The sequence below is a fragment of the Dipodomys merriami genome, unplaced genomic scaffold, assembly GCF_024711535.1.
Source record: "Dipodomys merriami isolate MVZ:Mamm:240054 unplaced genomic scaffold, mDipMer1.0.p SCAF_11, whole genome shotgun sequence".
Lineage (NCBI taxonomy): Eukaryota > Metazoa > Chordata > Mammalia > Rodentia > Heteromyidae > Dipodomys > Dipodomys merriami.
In genome coordinates this window covers 45,390,319-45,402,327 of record NW_027202382.1, presented here as the reverse complement: position 1 = coordinate 45,402,327, position 12,009 = coordinate 45,390,319, and the positions used below count along the sequence as shown (strand labels likewise).

Below are 12,009 nucleotides of genomic sequence, written 5' to 3'. Positions count from 1 at the left end.
CTGTAGTGAGGTCATTTGAAGAAGGTGCTGCTGGGCTTTGTTAAAAAGACAGAGCCTCAAAGCTGTGAGTCATGGCCTGATGTTTAGAGCAGAGGATGTCTGTGTGCTAGAGTAACACCGACATCTTTCCTGGGGTCTCTGCTAGGGTCTAAAATGAGCCCAGACTTGGGGCTTTGGATTATGATCAGAGCTGCCCTTCGTTCCTGAGTCTCTTTGCCCTGTGTCCCCGGGTCTGGGCCATAAGGCCAGGCTGGATATGACAAGTGGTTCTCGGCGTAGCGACCCGTAACTTCTCCAAGGTCTATTGATGAAGTTGGTAGAGGAGTTAACTGGCACTGGACAACATAAACTAAAGTGGGCGCTGGGTCGGTAATCTCTGACTCTTCCCAGAGTCCCAGGGATGAGCTTAGTCCTGGGACACCCCCTGTCTGAGTCTCACCTGAGGGGCTTCCAATTCAGTGGGTGGAAAGAAGCGTGGGCTCACCCAAGGGCTGAGGGAGGGTAGCCCAGGGGGCGGAGCTTGAGCCGTGGCTTGAAGGTCAGTCAGTTGATTTCTGGGAAGCAGAGGGCGGGGAAAGCCAGTCAAAGACTTTCCAAAGCTGGGAAGGTGGCTCAGTGGTAGAGTGCTGGCCTACTATGTATGAAGCCCTGGGATCGATTCCTCAGTTCCATAAGCAGAAAAAGCTGGAAGTGGCGCTGTGGCTCAAGTGGTAGAGCGCTAGCCTTGAGCTGAAGAGCTGAGGAACAGCGCGCCCAGTCCCAGTTTTCAAGCCCCACGATGGACCGAAAAAAAAAAAAAAGACTGGGACAGTAGCTTGCCCTCCCCCACCTTCTTAGGCCCCTGCACTCCACCCCCATGCACATTTGAAGACTGAGCTTAGCGGCTTCAGGCTCCATCCTGAGCCTGAGAGCAGGTCACGGGATGGGCGGTCATATATGCTCCTCACGCCACCCATGGTGTCCACGGTGCTAGCAGATACTGCTAACTTGGGAGCAGCCTTGCTCTGTGTTTCTTTCCTGCCGTGGGCATTGGTCTGGGAGATGTGAACCTGACCTGTGTCCTCGAGGGTGTTGAAAGCAGCTCATTAAGAACAGGTGCTGAGAGAGTGATGGGCACCAGGGGTCAGGAAGGCTGGCCAGAGTCGGGATAGCCTTCACGGAGGCCCTGTGGGTGGCCGGTCACTCCTGACTGTGGGCCTGGCGTGGTCTGCTAGACAAGGGGTAGCCTTACCATCCCCCACCAGCCCTGTGCTGCCGGAGCCTTCTGCGGTGGTGCCGGTCATTCCTCCGCCCAGAATGCTCCTGATGCAGCGTTCAAGGCTCTGCTACCCTTGAGCAACCTGGCACGTCCTCACGGTGGCCCCACCTGCGGGACTGCCCACCTTCTCCTGTCCCTCCACACCTCATGCCGCAGCCCTGTCCTAGCCACGTCCTGTGTGGAGCTCTCGCCAAGCGCGTCTTTAGAGTTTGAGGTTTGGTTCACACGGGCAGTAGTCTGGTTCACAGGCGGCTGTGCACTCCAGGCACCGATGAGCCAACGTTAGGAATCTCACTCCTCCATCCCAGACTGTGTTCTCATGCCTCCGTCTCCGGTGGAAAGTCATGGGTGCTACCACCACCAGAAAACCTGCCAGGATGCTAGAAATCTCTTCTTAGGTTCCTTTGCCATCTTGGCTTGCAGAATAACTCTGGATAACCAATACTGCCAGCAGATCCCATTTTGAGATCCCATTTTTGGCCAGTAATAGCAGTCATGTTTTAAAAAACAATCTTAGGGGTAAGAAAACAAAGTGTGTGTCATCCCAGACCCGTGTTGTGATTAGGGCGGCATCACTTCCCTGGGAGCTTGGACCAGGGATTTTGTGTATTGGCACATGTGCTCTTCCTAGAAGGCCTTGTGCAAATTCTCAGTCCCCATGCCTTGCCCCCTCCCTGTGAAGCAGCCAGGGTCACCACTGAAGACGCCCCAGGCACACGTGCTTGCTCTCTCCCTGCCCCAGCCTGCCACGGACCACCCCTAAGAATTCACCCCACAAGCCGGGCGCTGGTGGCTCACGCCTGTAATCCTAGCTACTCAGGAGGCTGAGATCTGAGGATCGCAGTTCAAAGCCAGCCCGGGCAGGAGAGACCGTGAGACTCCTATCTCCAATAAACCACCAGAAAACCGGAAGTGGCGCTGTAGCTCAAGTGGTAGAGCGCTCACCTTGAGCTGAAGAGCTGAGGGACAGCGCCCAGGCCCAGAGTTCAAGCCCCACGACCGACAAAAAAAAAAAGAATTCACCCCACAGCCACTGCAGGTGCCACAGGCACGCAGGTAGGGGTAGAACCCCACCAGGAAGGGGGAGATGAGAAGAAAGAGACAACAGAAGTACAACAGGAAAGGGGCCTGGCCTGGGATGGGGGGTAGAGACGGGCCCATACCTGATGGGAAAGTAGGTCCCCGCTGCCCTTGCCTTCACTGGTTCCTTCCCACACTCGCCCGTGTTTGCTGGCTCCCTGTCCTGAGCGGAGCTACGTCACAGTGGCTGCTGAGTGTGGCCCGAGCCCAGGGGCCCAGGGACGGGACTCGGCATTTCTCAGAACTGCCTCCCTCCCAGGGCACTGCTTCCCAGGTCTGCCTGGCTTTCCTGGGTCCCCGGGAGGGTGGGAAGCCTCTGTGGCCTCTCCAGCCTGCTGCCCTGTTCCTCTTACCCAGAAGAGCGCCTACATTTCAAGGTTCAGATGAGTTTGAACTCCAAGCCCCAGCCTCTCCTCATTCTTGGGAGCTGGGCAGCACGGCGCGGTCTATAAGCCCAGGCTCGACTCCCAGGGCCTCTAGCCGCTTGGGTGCAGAAGTCTCTCCGTCTGGGCTCCGTGGGTCTGGAGTGAGTCCTCGGGGCCCTGCACACACCAGGCAGTCAGTGCAGGGTGAATGGTCGTGCGCTCTGTCCTTCTTTCTCCCAGCCTGTTATCTGCTCTGTTTCACTGTTCACCCAGCCACCACGTGTCATCTGTCACCCCTCCACACGCAACACGCCCCCCCCCCCCAGGCCCCTGTGTGCCGTGTCCAGCATCCACACGGTCCTCGGGTCCTGTTGAACATTCAAAGCTTTTTGCCTTCACCTGCCTCCCACCTCCTACCCCACCACAGCCTTGCTTGCTCCACACCCCCAGAGGCAGGCTGGAGAGCCCCTGGCCTCGGGACACCAGAGCCGACACGCACATTGTCTACCGAGACCCTGGCTGCCTACTGCTACCTGCTGCCCACAAGCTCACTGCCCTCCTGCATGGACTCCTCGCCCCGCATGCTGCAGTTCCTCCCCTCCCCCACAGCACCCAAACATTTCACAAAAGGGGCATCGGTGTGATCCTGTGTGTTAAAACATCGGGTGGAGTGTTTCATGTCTCGAGATAGCAAGAGGATGGGCTGGAGCCGCTCTCTGTGCTGCGTGACAGCAGTAGACCTGCAGCCCTCCTCTCTGTCCTCCTGTGTGTCCACTCTAGACTCTGCTCCCCGCCTTGTCACCACTTCCTAGCACGACAGACTTCCAGACCGCTCTGCTCCTTGTGTCTCCTCACTCAGAGCAAGGGAGGGGCTGGGCCAGCCAAGCCCGCAGGGACGTGCTAGGAGGCGAGCCAGGACACCACCAGAGCTGATCTCCCAGGAGCCGCTCCCGCATCCCGTGCACATGGCCTTCCATCACACCACACTCCTGTCCCTGATCCAAGACCTTCCTTACAACTCTGGTCATGTGTCTTCCCTGATTGAAAGCTGGGCCTTTTGTTCAGTCTTAAGCTTAGATACAAGGTCAGAATCCAAACTCCTGCTGGGAAAATACACTCGTCTTACCTGTTTTGTTTTGTTTTTTGTTTTGTTTTTGGGGGTCCGGTCGTGGGGCCTGAACTCTGGGCCTGGGCGCTGTCCCTCAGCTCTTCAGCTCAAGGCTAGCACTCTACCACTTGAGCCACAGCGCCACTTCCGGCTTTTTTCTTATGTGGTGCTGAGAATCGAACCCAGGGCCTCATGCATGCAAGGCAAGTGCTCTACCACTGAGCCACCTTCCCAGCTCCTTGGCTTACCTGTTTTGCCCAGAGGTTGGAGGATGGGATAAAGCAAGCATGTGCACACTGCATCTTGGAAGGTGGCTCTGGCTGCTTCACAGTGGCCGGGGGGCTGCCTACAGTGAGGCCAGGTGCTGGGCTCACACCTGTAATCCTAGCTACTGAGGAGGCTAAGGCCTGGAGGATCACAGTTCAAAGCCAGCCTGGGCAGAAGTTTGCTAGATCCTGTCTCCAAAATAACCAGCCAAAAATGGCTGGTGTGGCTCAAGTGGGTAGGGTACCAATCACACAAGTAAGCTGAGCAACCACAAAACCTTGGATTCAAACTCTGGTACCAACAAATAAATAAATAACAGTGACAACAATAGGTTGGTTGGTGTTCATGAACTTTCTAGTTGCAGATAAGTAGAGACCTGGCTCCTGGGGCATGGTTGTACTTCACTCTTGCATCACTACCGTGCAGCAGGCTCTAACGAGAGTTGTAGAAGTCAGTGTGGTAGCCCCACCATGCTGCCTGAAAGTCAATCTGGGGGACTGCTAGAACAAGTGCCGGCCCTTTCCTATACTGTACTAGATCTTCCTAGAGAGCCGGTGCTGTTCAGGGCAGCACTTGGTGAGTGCACAGCATCCTGAGATGCAGAGGGGCTTAGAGGTGTGAGAGCCGTGCTAGCGTGAGATGGAGGGGAAGGGGGAAGGAGACCAGTGGGGGGGGGAGGTGTCTCAGGCATCCATAATGCCCCCCGCAGAAGGCCCTGGGAGGTCACAGGAGAATTCTCCCCAGCAGAGTCTTTGTGCTCTAACCTCCTTGGTTTTTACAATTTTCAAATTTTGTTTTGTTTTGGTGACCTTGGGCCGGGCGCTGTCCCAGAGCTTCTTTGGCTCCAGGCTGGCACTCTACACTCCAGCCACGGTGCCACTTCCAGCTTGCTTTCTTTTTTTTTTTTTTTTTTTATGGTTTTTAAAATAAACACTGACACTGGGAGTTGGTTTGAACAAAGAGGATATGTGTGAGGTTCCGTACTGATGCTTGTGCTGCCTTTCTTGGTGAGGGGAGTGCTCTCCACACCCTCACGAGGTGACCCACAAAAGCACCGCTCCTTGCCAGGAGCAAAGACAAGCAGCTTGTGGGGGGCCTGGGGCAGCGCCTGTGACGCAGGCCTCAGGATCTGCAGCCTGGCCCTGGAGCCTGGCTTTTGTCATTACATTAAAATGTAATTATATAAATTAGCACAGGAGGTCCCAGGAAGGGGGCACCTTCAAGGCCAAGGCCAATTCAGAGAACCAGGAGAGACCTTCACAAATAACTAATAGGGGGCTGGGAAGGTGGCTCAGTGGTAGAGTGCTTACCTTGCATGCATGAGGCCCTGGGTTTGATTCCTCAGCACCACATAAGCAAAAAGAAAAAAGCCGGAAGTGGTGCTGTGGCTCAAGTGGTAGAGTGCTAGCCTTGAGCTGAAGAGCTGAGGGACAGCGCCCAGGCCCAGAGTTCAGGCCCCACGACCGGACCCAAAAAAAAAAAAAAAAATGAGGACCAGGAAGGAGAGAGAAGAGGATAAGAGGGCTTCTTCCCTCCGCTTGCATTGTGGAAGAACGTTCTAGAGCCTTTCCCTGTCCTAGGAATGGCCCTAGCTGACCTCCACAGAGCCTCGTCGGGCCAGCGTCCCCCCCACGCAGCTGCGTCACCGCGTGTGCTGATGGGGGCACCTGCTGAGGCCCCACGAGGAAAAGCCCCCGAAGCAGCTTCTCTGCACTGAGCTTTCTCACCGGTGAGGTAGAGATTCGAACCTAAAAGCAGCTGTTCCGAGGCTTACCTTTTCTGCTAAGTGCATCCCAAACCACGGGGGTCAGAGCCACCTGTGTGAGCTGGAGCCATGCAGCACCCATGCTCTGTCCCTGCCACCCCCAGCACTGAGAGCCGGGCTGGGCTGGGAGCGCAGACGGCAGGCCCTCGCCTGCTCAGAGACTCGAGGCCAGGTCCTCCTGGCCGTCGGAGCCAGTGCAGTGGCTGAGTTCCACCAGGAGATCTGCTTTCCTTCTTTCTTCCAAGGCGGCAGAGGGCCTGCCCCCTGCTCTTCATGCCAGTGTCCTCATGAACACGAGGTGTCTCCATAAGTACTGTCTGCTCCCCGCCAGGCCGCTTGCTCCCGCCAGCCCACAGGGGCCGTCCTCCCACCCCACCGCGTCTGCACCGGCTCCTCTGCAGACCCGGGGGAGCTGGCTTGTCATCCTTCCCTCTGCCTGCCCTGGCACTCGGCCGGGGCACTGCTCCCGCACCCCTGGCCCTGCTCAGGAGACCCTGAACCAACGGTAGGCCATCTCCTGCAGAGCTGTAGGACTGATTGCAGGTGCAATGTTCTGGAACAATCCAAGGGTGACAGCCACCACCTCACCCCAACTCTCCCCAACTGAGTTGCTGTGGCCTCCCCAGGTTCCTTCATTACCACACGAGGGGCCAGGCAGAGCCCTCGGGCCTATCCTGGGCCTCGAGCAGTCCTGGCTGGCATTGGGTGGCATTGGGGTCTGGGCACCCATCTCCTGACTGCTCACTTATTTGCACCCCCAGGTCTCTTGCAGAAGTCTCTCCTGTCTGTTCTAGAACTCTCAGCTCAAACAGTCTTAACTCTGGCTATAAATAAAAATTCCTGTGCACCGAGTGCACGGCTCAACAGAAGCAAAGCCGGGCACCAGCCACATCCTAAAATAGACTCCAGGCTGGGATGGGCCGGCACTGCCCTTCTCCTGTCCAAGGGCGTGTCCTGAAGGGCAGGAGGTGTCTCTCCAGAGAATTGGAAGGGACAGAGACTTGTTGAACAGAGAGGTCCCCAGAACCCCAGGTGCCAGGTGCCTGGCATCAGCAGAACTCGAGGGCTTTGTGGTGATTGGAGGGCCTCCCCTGCGTCTCCCCTGCTTCTGAAGGTCCTGTGTGAGCCTGGCTCTGTCCCAGCATGACTGCATAGCTAGCATGCCAGTGCTGGCTAGGAAGGCTGACTAGGAAGGGCAGAAGAGGAGGAGGGGCCAGAAGGCCCTTTTGTCCTTCCTCCTTGGTGGTAGGTCAGGCTTTCCTCTACTTGCTGCTCACTCTCAGCTGATAGGCTGCTGTGGGTCAGGCAATGCTCTAGGCATTTTAATTAATAACAGAATCAGGGCCAGGCACTATGGTACATGCCTGTCATCCCAGCTTCTTGGAACGATTGCAAGTTCAAGCCCAGCCTGGGCAACATAGCAAGGGACCTTATCTCAAAAACTAATAATGACCTGGGCATGCTGGTGGTTCACACCTGTGATGATAGCTACACAGGAGGCTAAAATCTGAGGATCTCGGATAAATCCAAGAGACTCTTCAATTAACCAGAGAAAAGGAAGAATTGGAGGCACGATTCAAGTGGTAGGATGCTAGCTGTGGACACAAAAGCAAAGTCAAGCAATAACTATCAAGAAAGGTCCCTGGGTTCAAGCCCCAGTACCGGCACCAAAATAATATCTGTTCCTGAGCGTTTGTCTGGCAAATGTGCGTCGTTCCCCGTGAGACATCTCGGCTGTGATAAGCAGAGTAACCCCTGCACGGGTCCCTGGAGGGGAGGAGGAAGGGAGCCCTCTGAGAGGTGTGTCCATGTCATCAATTTTTTTTTTTTTGGTGGGTCGTAGGGCTTGAACTCTGGGCCTCGGTGCTGGTAGTCCCTGAGCTCTCCAGCTCATGGCGAGCGCTCTACCACTTGAGCTACAGCACTACTTCCGGTTTTCTGGTGTTAATTAGAGATGAGAGTCTGTCCGACTTTCCTTGCCCAGCCTGGCTTTGAACCATGATCCTCAGATCTCAGCCTCCTGAGTAGCTAGGATGACAGGCATGAGCCACTGGCACCCGGCTTCGTCCTCACTTTAAAGATGAAGTCTGAGGCTCCAGCACTTGCCTGGTCCCACAGTGGGAAGGTGACAAGGGTGGAGTCTGTGTCTAGGTGACAGCCACTCACTGTAGCTTTTCCCAAGGAGGCTCCCAGGCAGACATGACCCAACGCCTAGTAACCAGGCCTCATGGCTGGTTAGGCCTACTTCCCAAGTGGGCACTTGTGATTCCAGAAAGACGGCTGTGTGCATGGGAGCCTGGAGCTTGGGGGCCGCTGGGCACGCTCAGGTGCCTGTGAAGGTGCTCATGGCGGCGGGGGGAGGGGGGCAGCCATGAGGATCCGTGTCAGAGCAGTGCCAGGCGCCAGGCAGAATCAGTGTCTCAGGTGAACTGCATACAGGTTGCCAGCAAGTGGTTGGTTGGATTTGTGGGTTAGGCTGGCAAGTTGAGGATGTGGTTCCTGCAAGAAGCCGAAGCCATTTCTTCCCCCAGGGTCCCCAAAAGCATCCCCAGGCACCATGCTCCCCCCATCCCTTCACCTCTACTGCCAGTGGGAGGCCCAAGAACCCCCAGGCACCATCCCCCTGGGCCTCTGTCCGCTGGACTCTCCACGTGGAAAGTGGACAGAACTGCCAACATGTGAGGCAGTTCCCCTAGCTTGCCTGGCGGCCATGGGCAAACTCTGAATTGATGAGTTAGCTGAGAAGTACGAGGCCTGAGACAGACCTGTTAGAGCCACTGCTCACAGAGGGAGAGGCAGGGCTGCCCTGATGGAGACTAAGAGCGCCAGTCTCTGGATAGTACAGCCAGCCAGGGGCAGTGCCCTCCACACAGGTGGGCAGAGAGGCAGGGCCGTCTGTCCCTTGGGTTGCAGCCTATTTATTCAGCTTAAAAGTCCGTAGCCAGATACCTGTAACCCTAGCTACTGAAAGTCTAGATGGGGAGGTGTGGTTCAAGTGATAGGGTACCAGCCCTGGATGAAAAAGCTAAGGGACAGTAGCCAAACCCTGAGTTTAAGACACACATACACACACACACACACACACACACGCACGCACGCACGCACGCACGCACGCACACGATTACCTTCTCAAACTATTTAAAGCAATAATATGGCTTTGGTCTCCTACTTTAAACTTCCTGTCTTCTCTTTTTCCTGATTTCCGTGGGTTGGGAATAGTGTACATATTTGTGGTGTCTGGTGGGCCGTGAAGCCTAGCAGGACTTCCAGGCATAGGTCTTGAGGACCTAGGGATCCTGCGATGGTGAGCACGTGGCTGCAGGTTTGAGGCGCCTGTGCCGGTGTCAGGCTCCGGCCTGGGGTGCACTCGACCAAGGCCTGTACACTCAGTGTAGCCTCAGACTTGATGAAAAGTGGGGGAGTGTTGCTTTGTGGCTCTGGGCAACAGGAAGTATCATAAATCACTGCATTCACTTACAAAGGCAGAGAAAAGAGATTAGAAAGTGTTGGCATTTTAGTAGCACTGTGTTTCAGGCTTTTTTTTTTTTTTTTTTTTTTTTTTGGTCAATCATGGGGCTTGAACTCTGGGCCTGGGCGCTGTCCCTGAGCTCTTCAGCTCAAGGCTAGTGCTCTACCACTTGAGCCACAGTACTACTGCCGGTTTTCTGAGTGGTTTATTGAAGATAAGTCTCACAGTCTTTCCTTCCTAGGCTGGCTTTGAATTGAGATCCTCAGATCTCAGCCTCCTGAGTAGCTAGGATGACAGGCGTGAGCCACCAGCAACAGCCTGGCTGTTTCAGCCTTTATATTGAATTTTTTTTTTTGGGGGGGGGGGCAGTCCTGGGGCTTGAACTCAGGGCCTGAGTGCTGTCCCTGAGCTTTTTTGCTCAAGTCTAGTGCTTACCACTTGAGCCATAGCTCCACTTCCAGGTTTTTGTGGGATTTTCTGTTTTGTTTTCATTCTAAATGGTTTATTGGAGAAAAGGGTCTCACAGACTTTCCTTCCTAGATTGGCTTCGAACTGCAATTCTTACCTCTCAGCCTCCTGAGTAGCTAGGATTACAGGCGTGAGCTGCCAGCACTTCTGGCTTTTTAAAGGCTCAGGTCCTTCCTTCCCAGAAGGGGGACTTCCTGGGGTCCCTGTGAGCAGCAGCCACTGGTGCTCAGCCATGGCTAATCTAACCACCTTTTCTCTTGTCTGTTTCTCCTTCCCTCATTCTCTTGTGTGTCCGTCTCCCTCCGTCTCTCTGTAGTACAAATCTGTGTTTAGGTCCTACTCACAGGACTTCGTGCCTCACCACCAAGCTTCCGTCCAACCTTTCCTTCCGCCTACCTCCTCCTCCTCTCCACACTTCCCACCTGTCCACCTGTCTCCGAGCTCGGACTCGGCAGAGCCCGCCGTAGCCAGGCCGCCTCCCGGCACCACGGACGGGCCTCTCTCATCTTCTCAGGAGAGCAGCTGCCATGGCCCTGTCTGCCTTTCTTCCGAAACCTCTTTCACTGACTCGGTGAGAACACACTTGTCTGCACGCGCCTGCGCGGTCTTAGGAAGCAGTGTCGAGGGTCACCAGAGTCGGCTGTGCGGCCGGCGGCGTCTGGATCGACGGCTGCAGAGGCTGGCCAGGCGCCGTCCCCGCCCTTCTGCTCCCGGGCAGACCCCTTTACGCAAAAGTCCCCATCCCACGAGGACTCTGGCTTTCCGCAGTGGACCCAGTGGCCATGCTGGGCAGGAGGTTGTCATAGGAGAGTGCAGGAGCCACCAGCAGCTCTGATGGCTGGTGGTGGAGGAAAGCCCAGGCCCCGGTGGCAGCGCAGAGATGTGCGGAGATGCCCCCCCCAACAGGGCCGGCCCCCGCCGCAGGCCACGTTCTGGACCTGTGTGGCCGTCCCTGGTGCTTCTCGAGCACAGCAGAGGAGCCGGGGGAGGGAGGGTCACAGATGCCCCCCACCATACCAAGAACCCCACAAGTCAGGTGCAGCCTCCGTGGGACACTTTCCAGAGTGGCCCTTGGCCCCTGCAGAGGAGAAGCGCCTGCCTTGCCCCTCGGCGCTGGGGGACGTTTCCCGGGAAGAGGCCCCCCGGGATTGCGAGCCGCTCCCACACCCTCTCTTTCTCTGAAAAGAGCACCCTGGCCAAGCCTGCCAGCTGTGCCTCCCTCTCTCCCCTCCCCCCAGCTCCCAGGGCTGGCCAGAGGGCCCGGCGCATTGTCTTTCCTCTCCCCTGTCTCCCCCAGAGTGCAAACGCCAGTGCGGAAGCTGGCGAGGGGGACTATGTCAGTCTGTGTTCCTCTGGCCAGAGCAGCGAGGAGCGGGGTCCCCCTCGAGGAGTAAGTAACCTCGGTGGCTGCCTTGTGCATGGGGCCTGGCCGGCTGGGCTGGGCCCTGCTCCCAGGCGCTTCCCTTGCTCCTGCTTCGGCTGGCTCAGCCCCACAGGCCTGCGCGAGCCCGCACGGCCCATGGGAGAGGACGTGACTTCTAGGGAGAGCTCTGCCCTCGCTCCTGCTTCCGTGGGTGTGGTGATTTTCTAGAAATCTCCAGGTCCAGCTGCTGTCAGTGGTTTCTTTGCAAGCTCCCCCTCCCAGCCCAGAGGCCGCCCCTCACCCCCGCCTCACCACCCCCAGCATGCGCCTCCTCCTCCTCCCAGCTGCTCACTCCCAGGAGGCTGGCGAGCCTGCAGGGGCCCTGTGGGCATCCGTGCGCCCCCGAGATCGGTCTGCTGGAGGCATGCGCAGTCCTGAAGAGCACGGGGAGCCCTTAGGATGGTCATGCTGCAGCTCCCAGGGTCTAGGCGGCCACACCACGGCAGGTCCCTGCAGGCCTCAGCATGATGCACCGCACTGAGTCTTCCTCCCCGCAGTGGGTGGTGACCCTGCCTGGGAGCTAAGCTAGTTTCTGCTCCCAGTCCTCTAGGGGTGTATGCACAGACACCACCTAACTGATGGTGGCTTCCCTGGGCCTCGAGTGCTCTGCCTGGTGGTACTCCCCATTCTCCCAGCCAGGGTGGTCCCCAGGGGTGCTGGGGGGGTCCCTGAGTCTGCAGGGCAGCAGGGAGGGCACCTCACCCCCTGGGTCTTTGCATCAGGCCTTTGGGGACTGTCGCTGCTGGAGCATCCTAGCCCCAAGACTCTAGAACTAGAGAGCAAAACAGCAGGGCACAGCCATGAAG

At 57.0% G+C, this 12,009-nt stretch overlaps 1 protein-coding gene across 5 annotated transcripts in view; it reads left to right on the top strand.

Annotated features, from left to right (window-relative positions):
* Window positions 1-12,009, top strand: part of Rapgef1 (Rap guanine nucleotide exchange factor 1) — a 121,268-nt gene that overhangs the window by 95,068 nt on the left and 14,191 nt on the right. For 2 of the 5 annotated variants that reach the window (XM_070014880.1, XM_070014879.1), the window contains 2 exons: window positions 10,097-10,351; window positions 11,078-11,170. The exons of the other annotated variants lie outside the window; for them this stretch is intronic. In XM_070014880.1, the coding sequence (XP_069870981.1) occupies window positions 10,097-10,351; window positions 11,078-11,170 (348 nt within the window). The remainder of the gene's footprint in view (window positions 1-10,096; window positions 10,352-11,077; window positions 11,171-12,009) is intronic. 5 annotated transcript variants of the gene reach the window in all.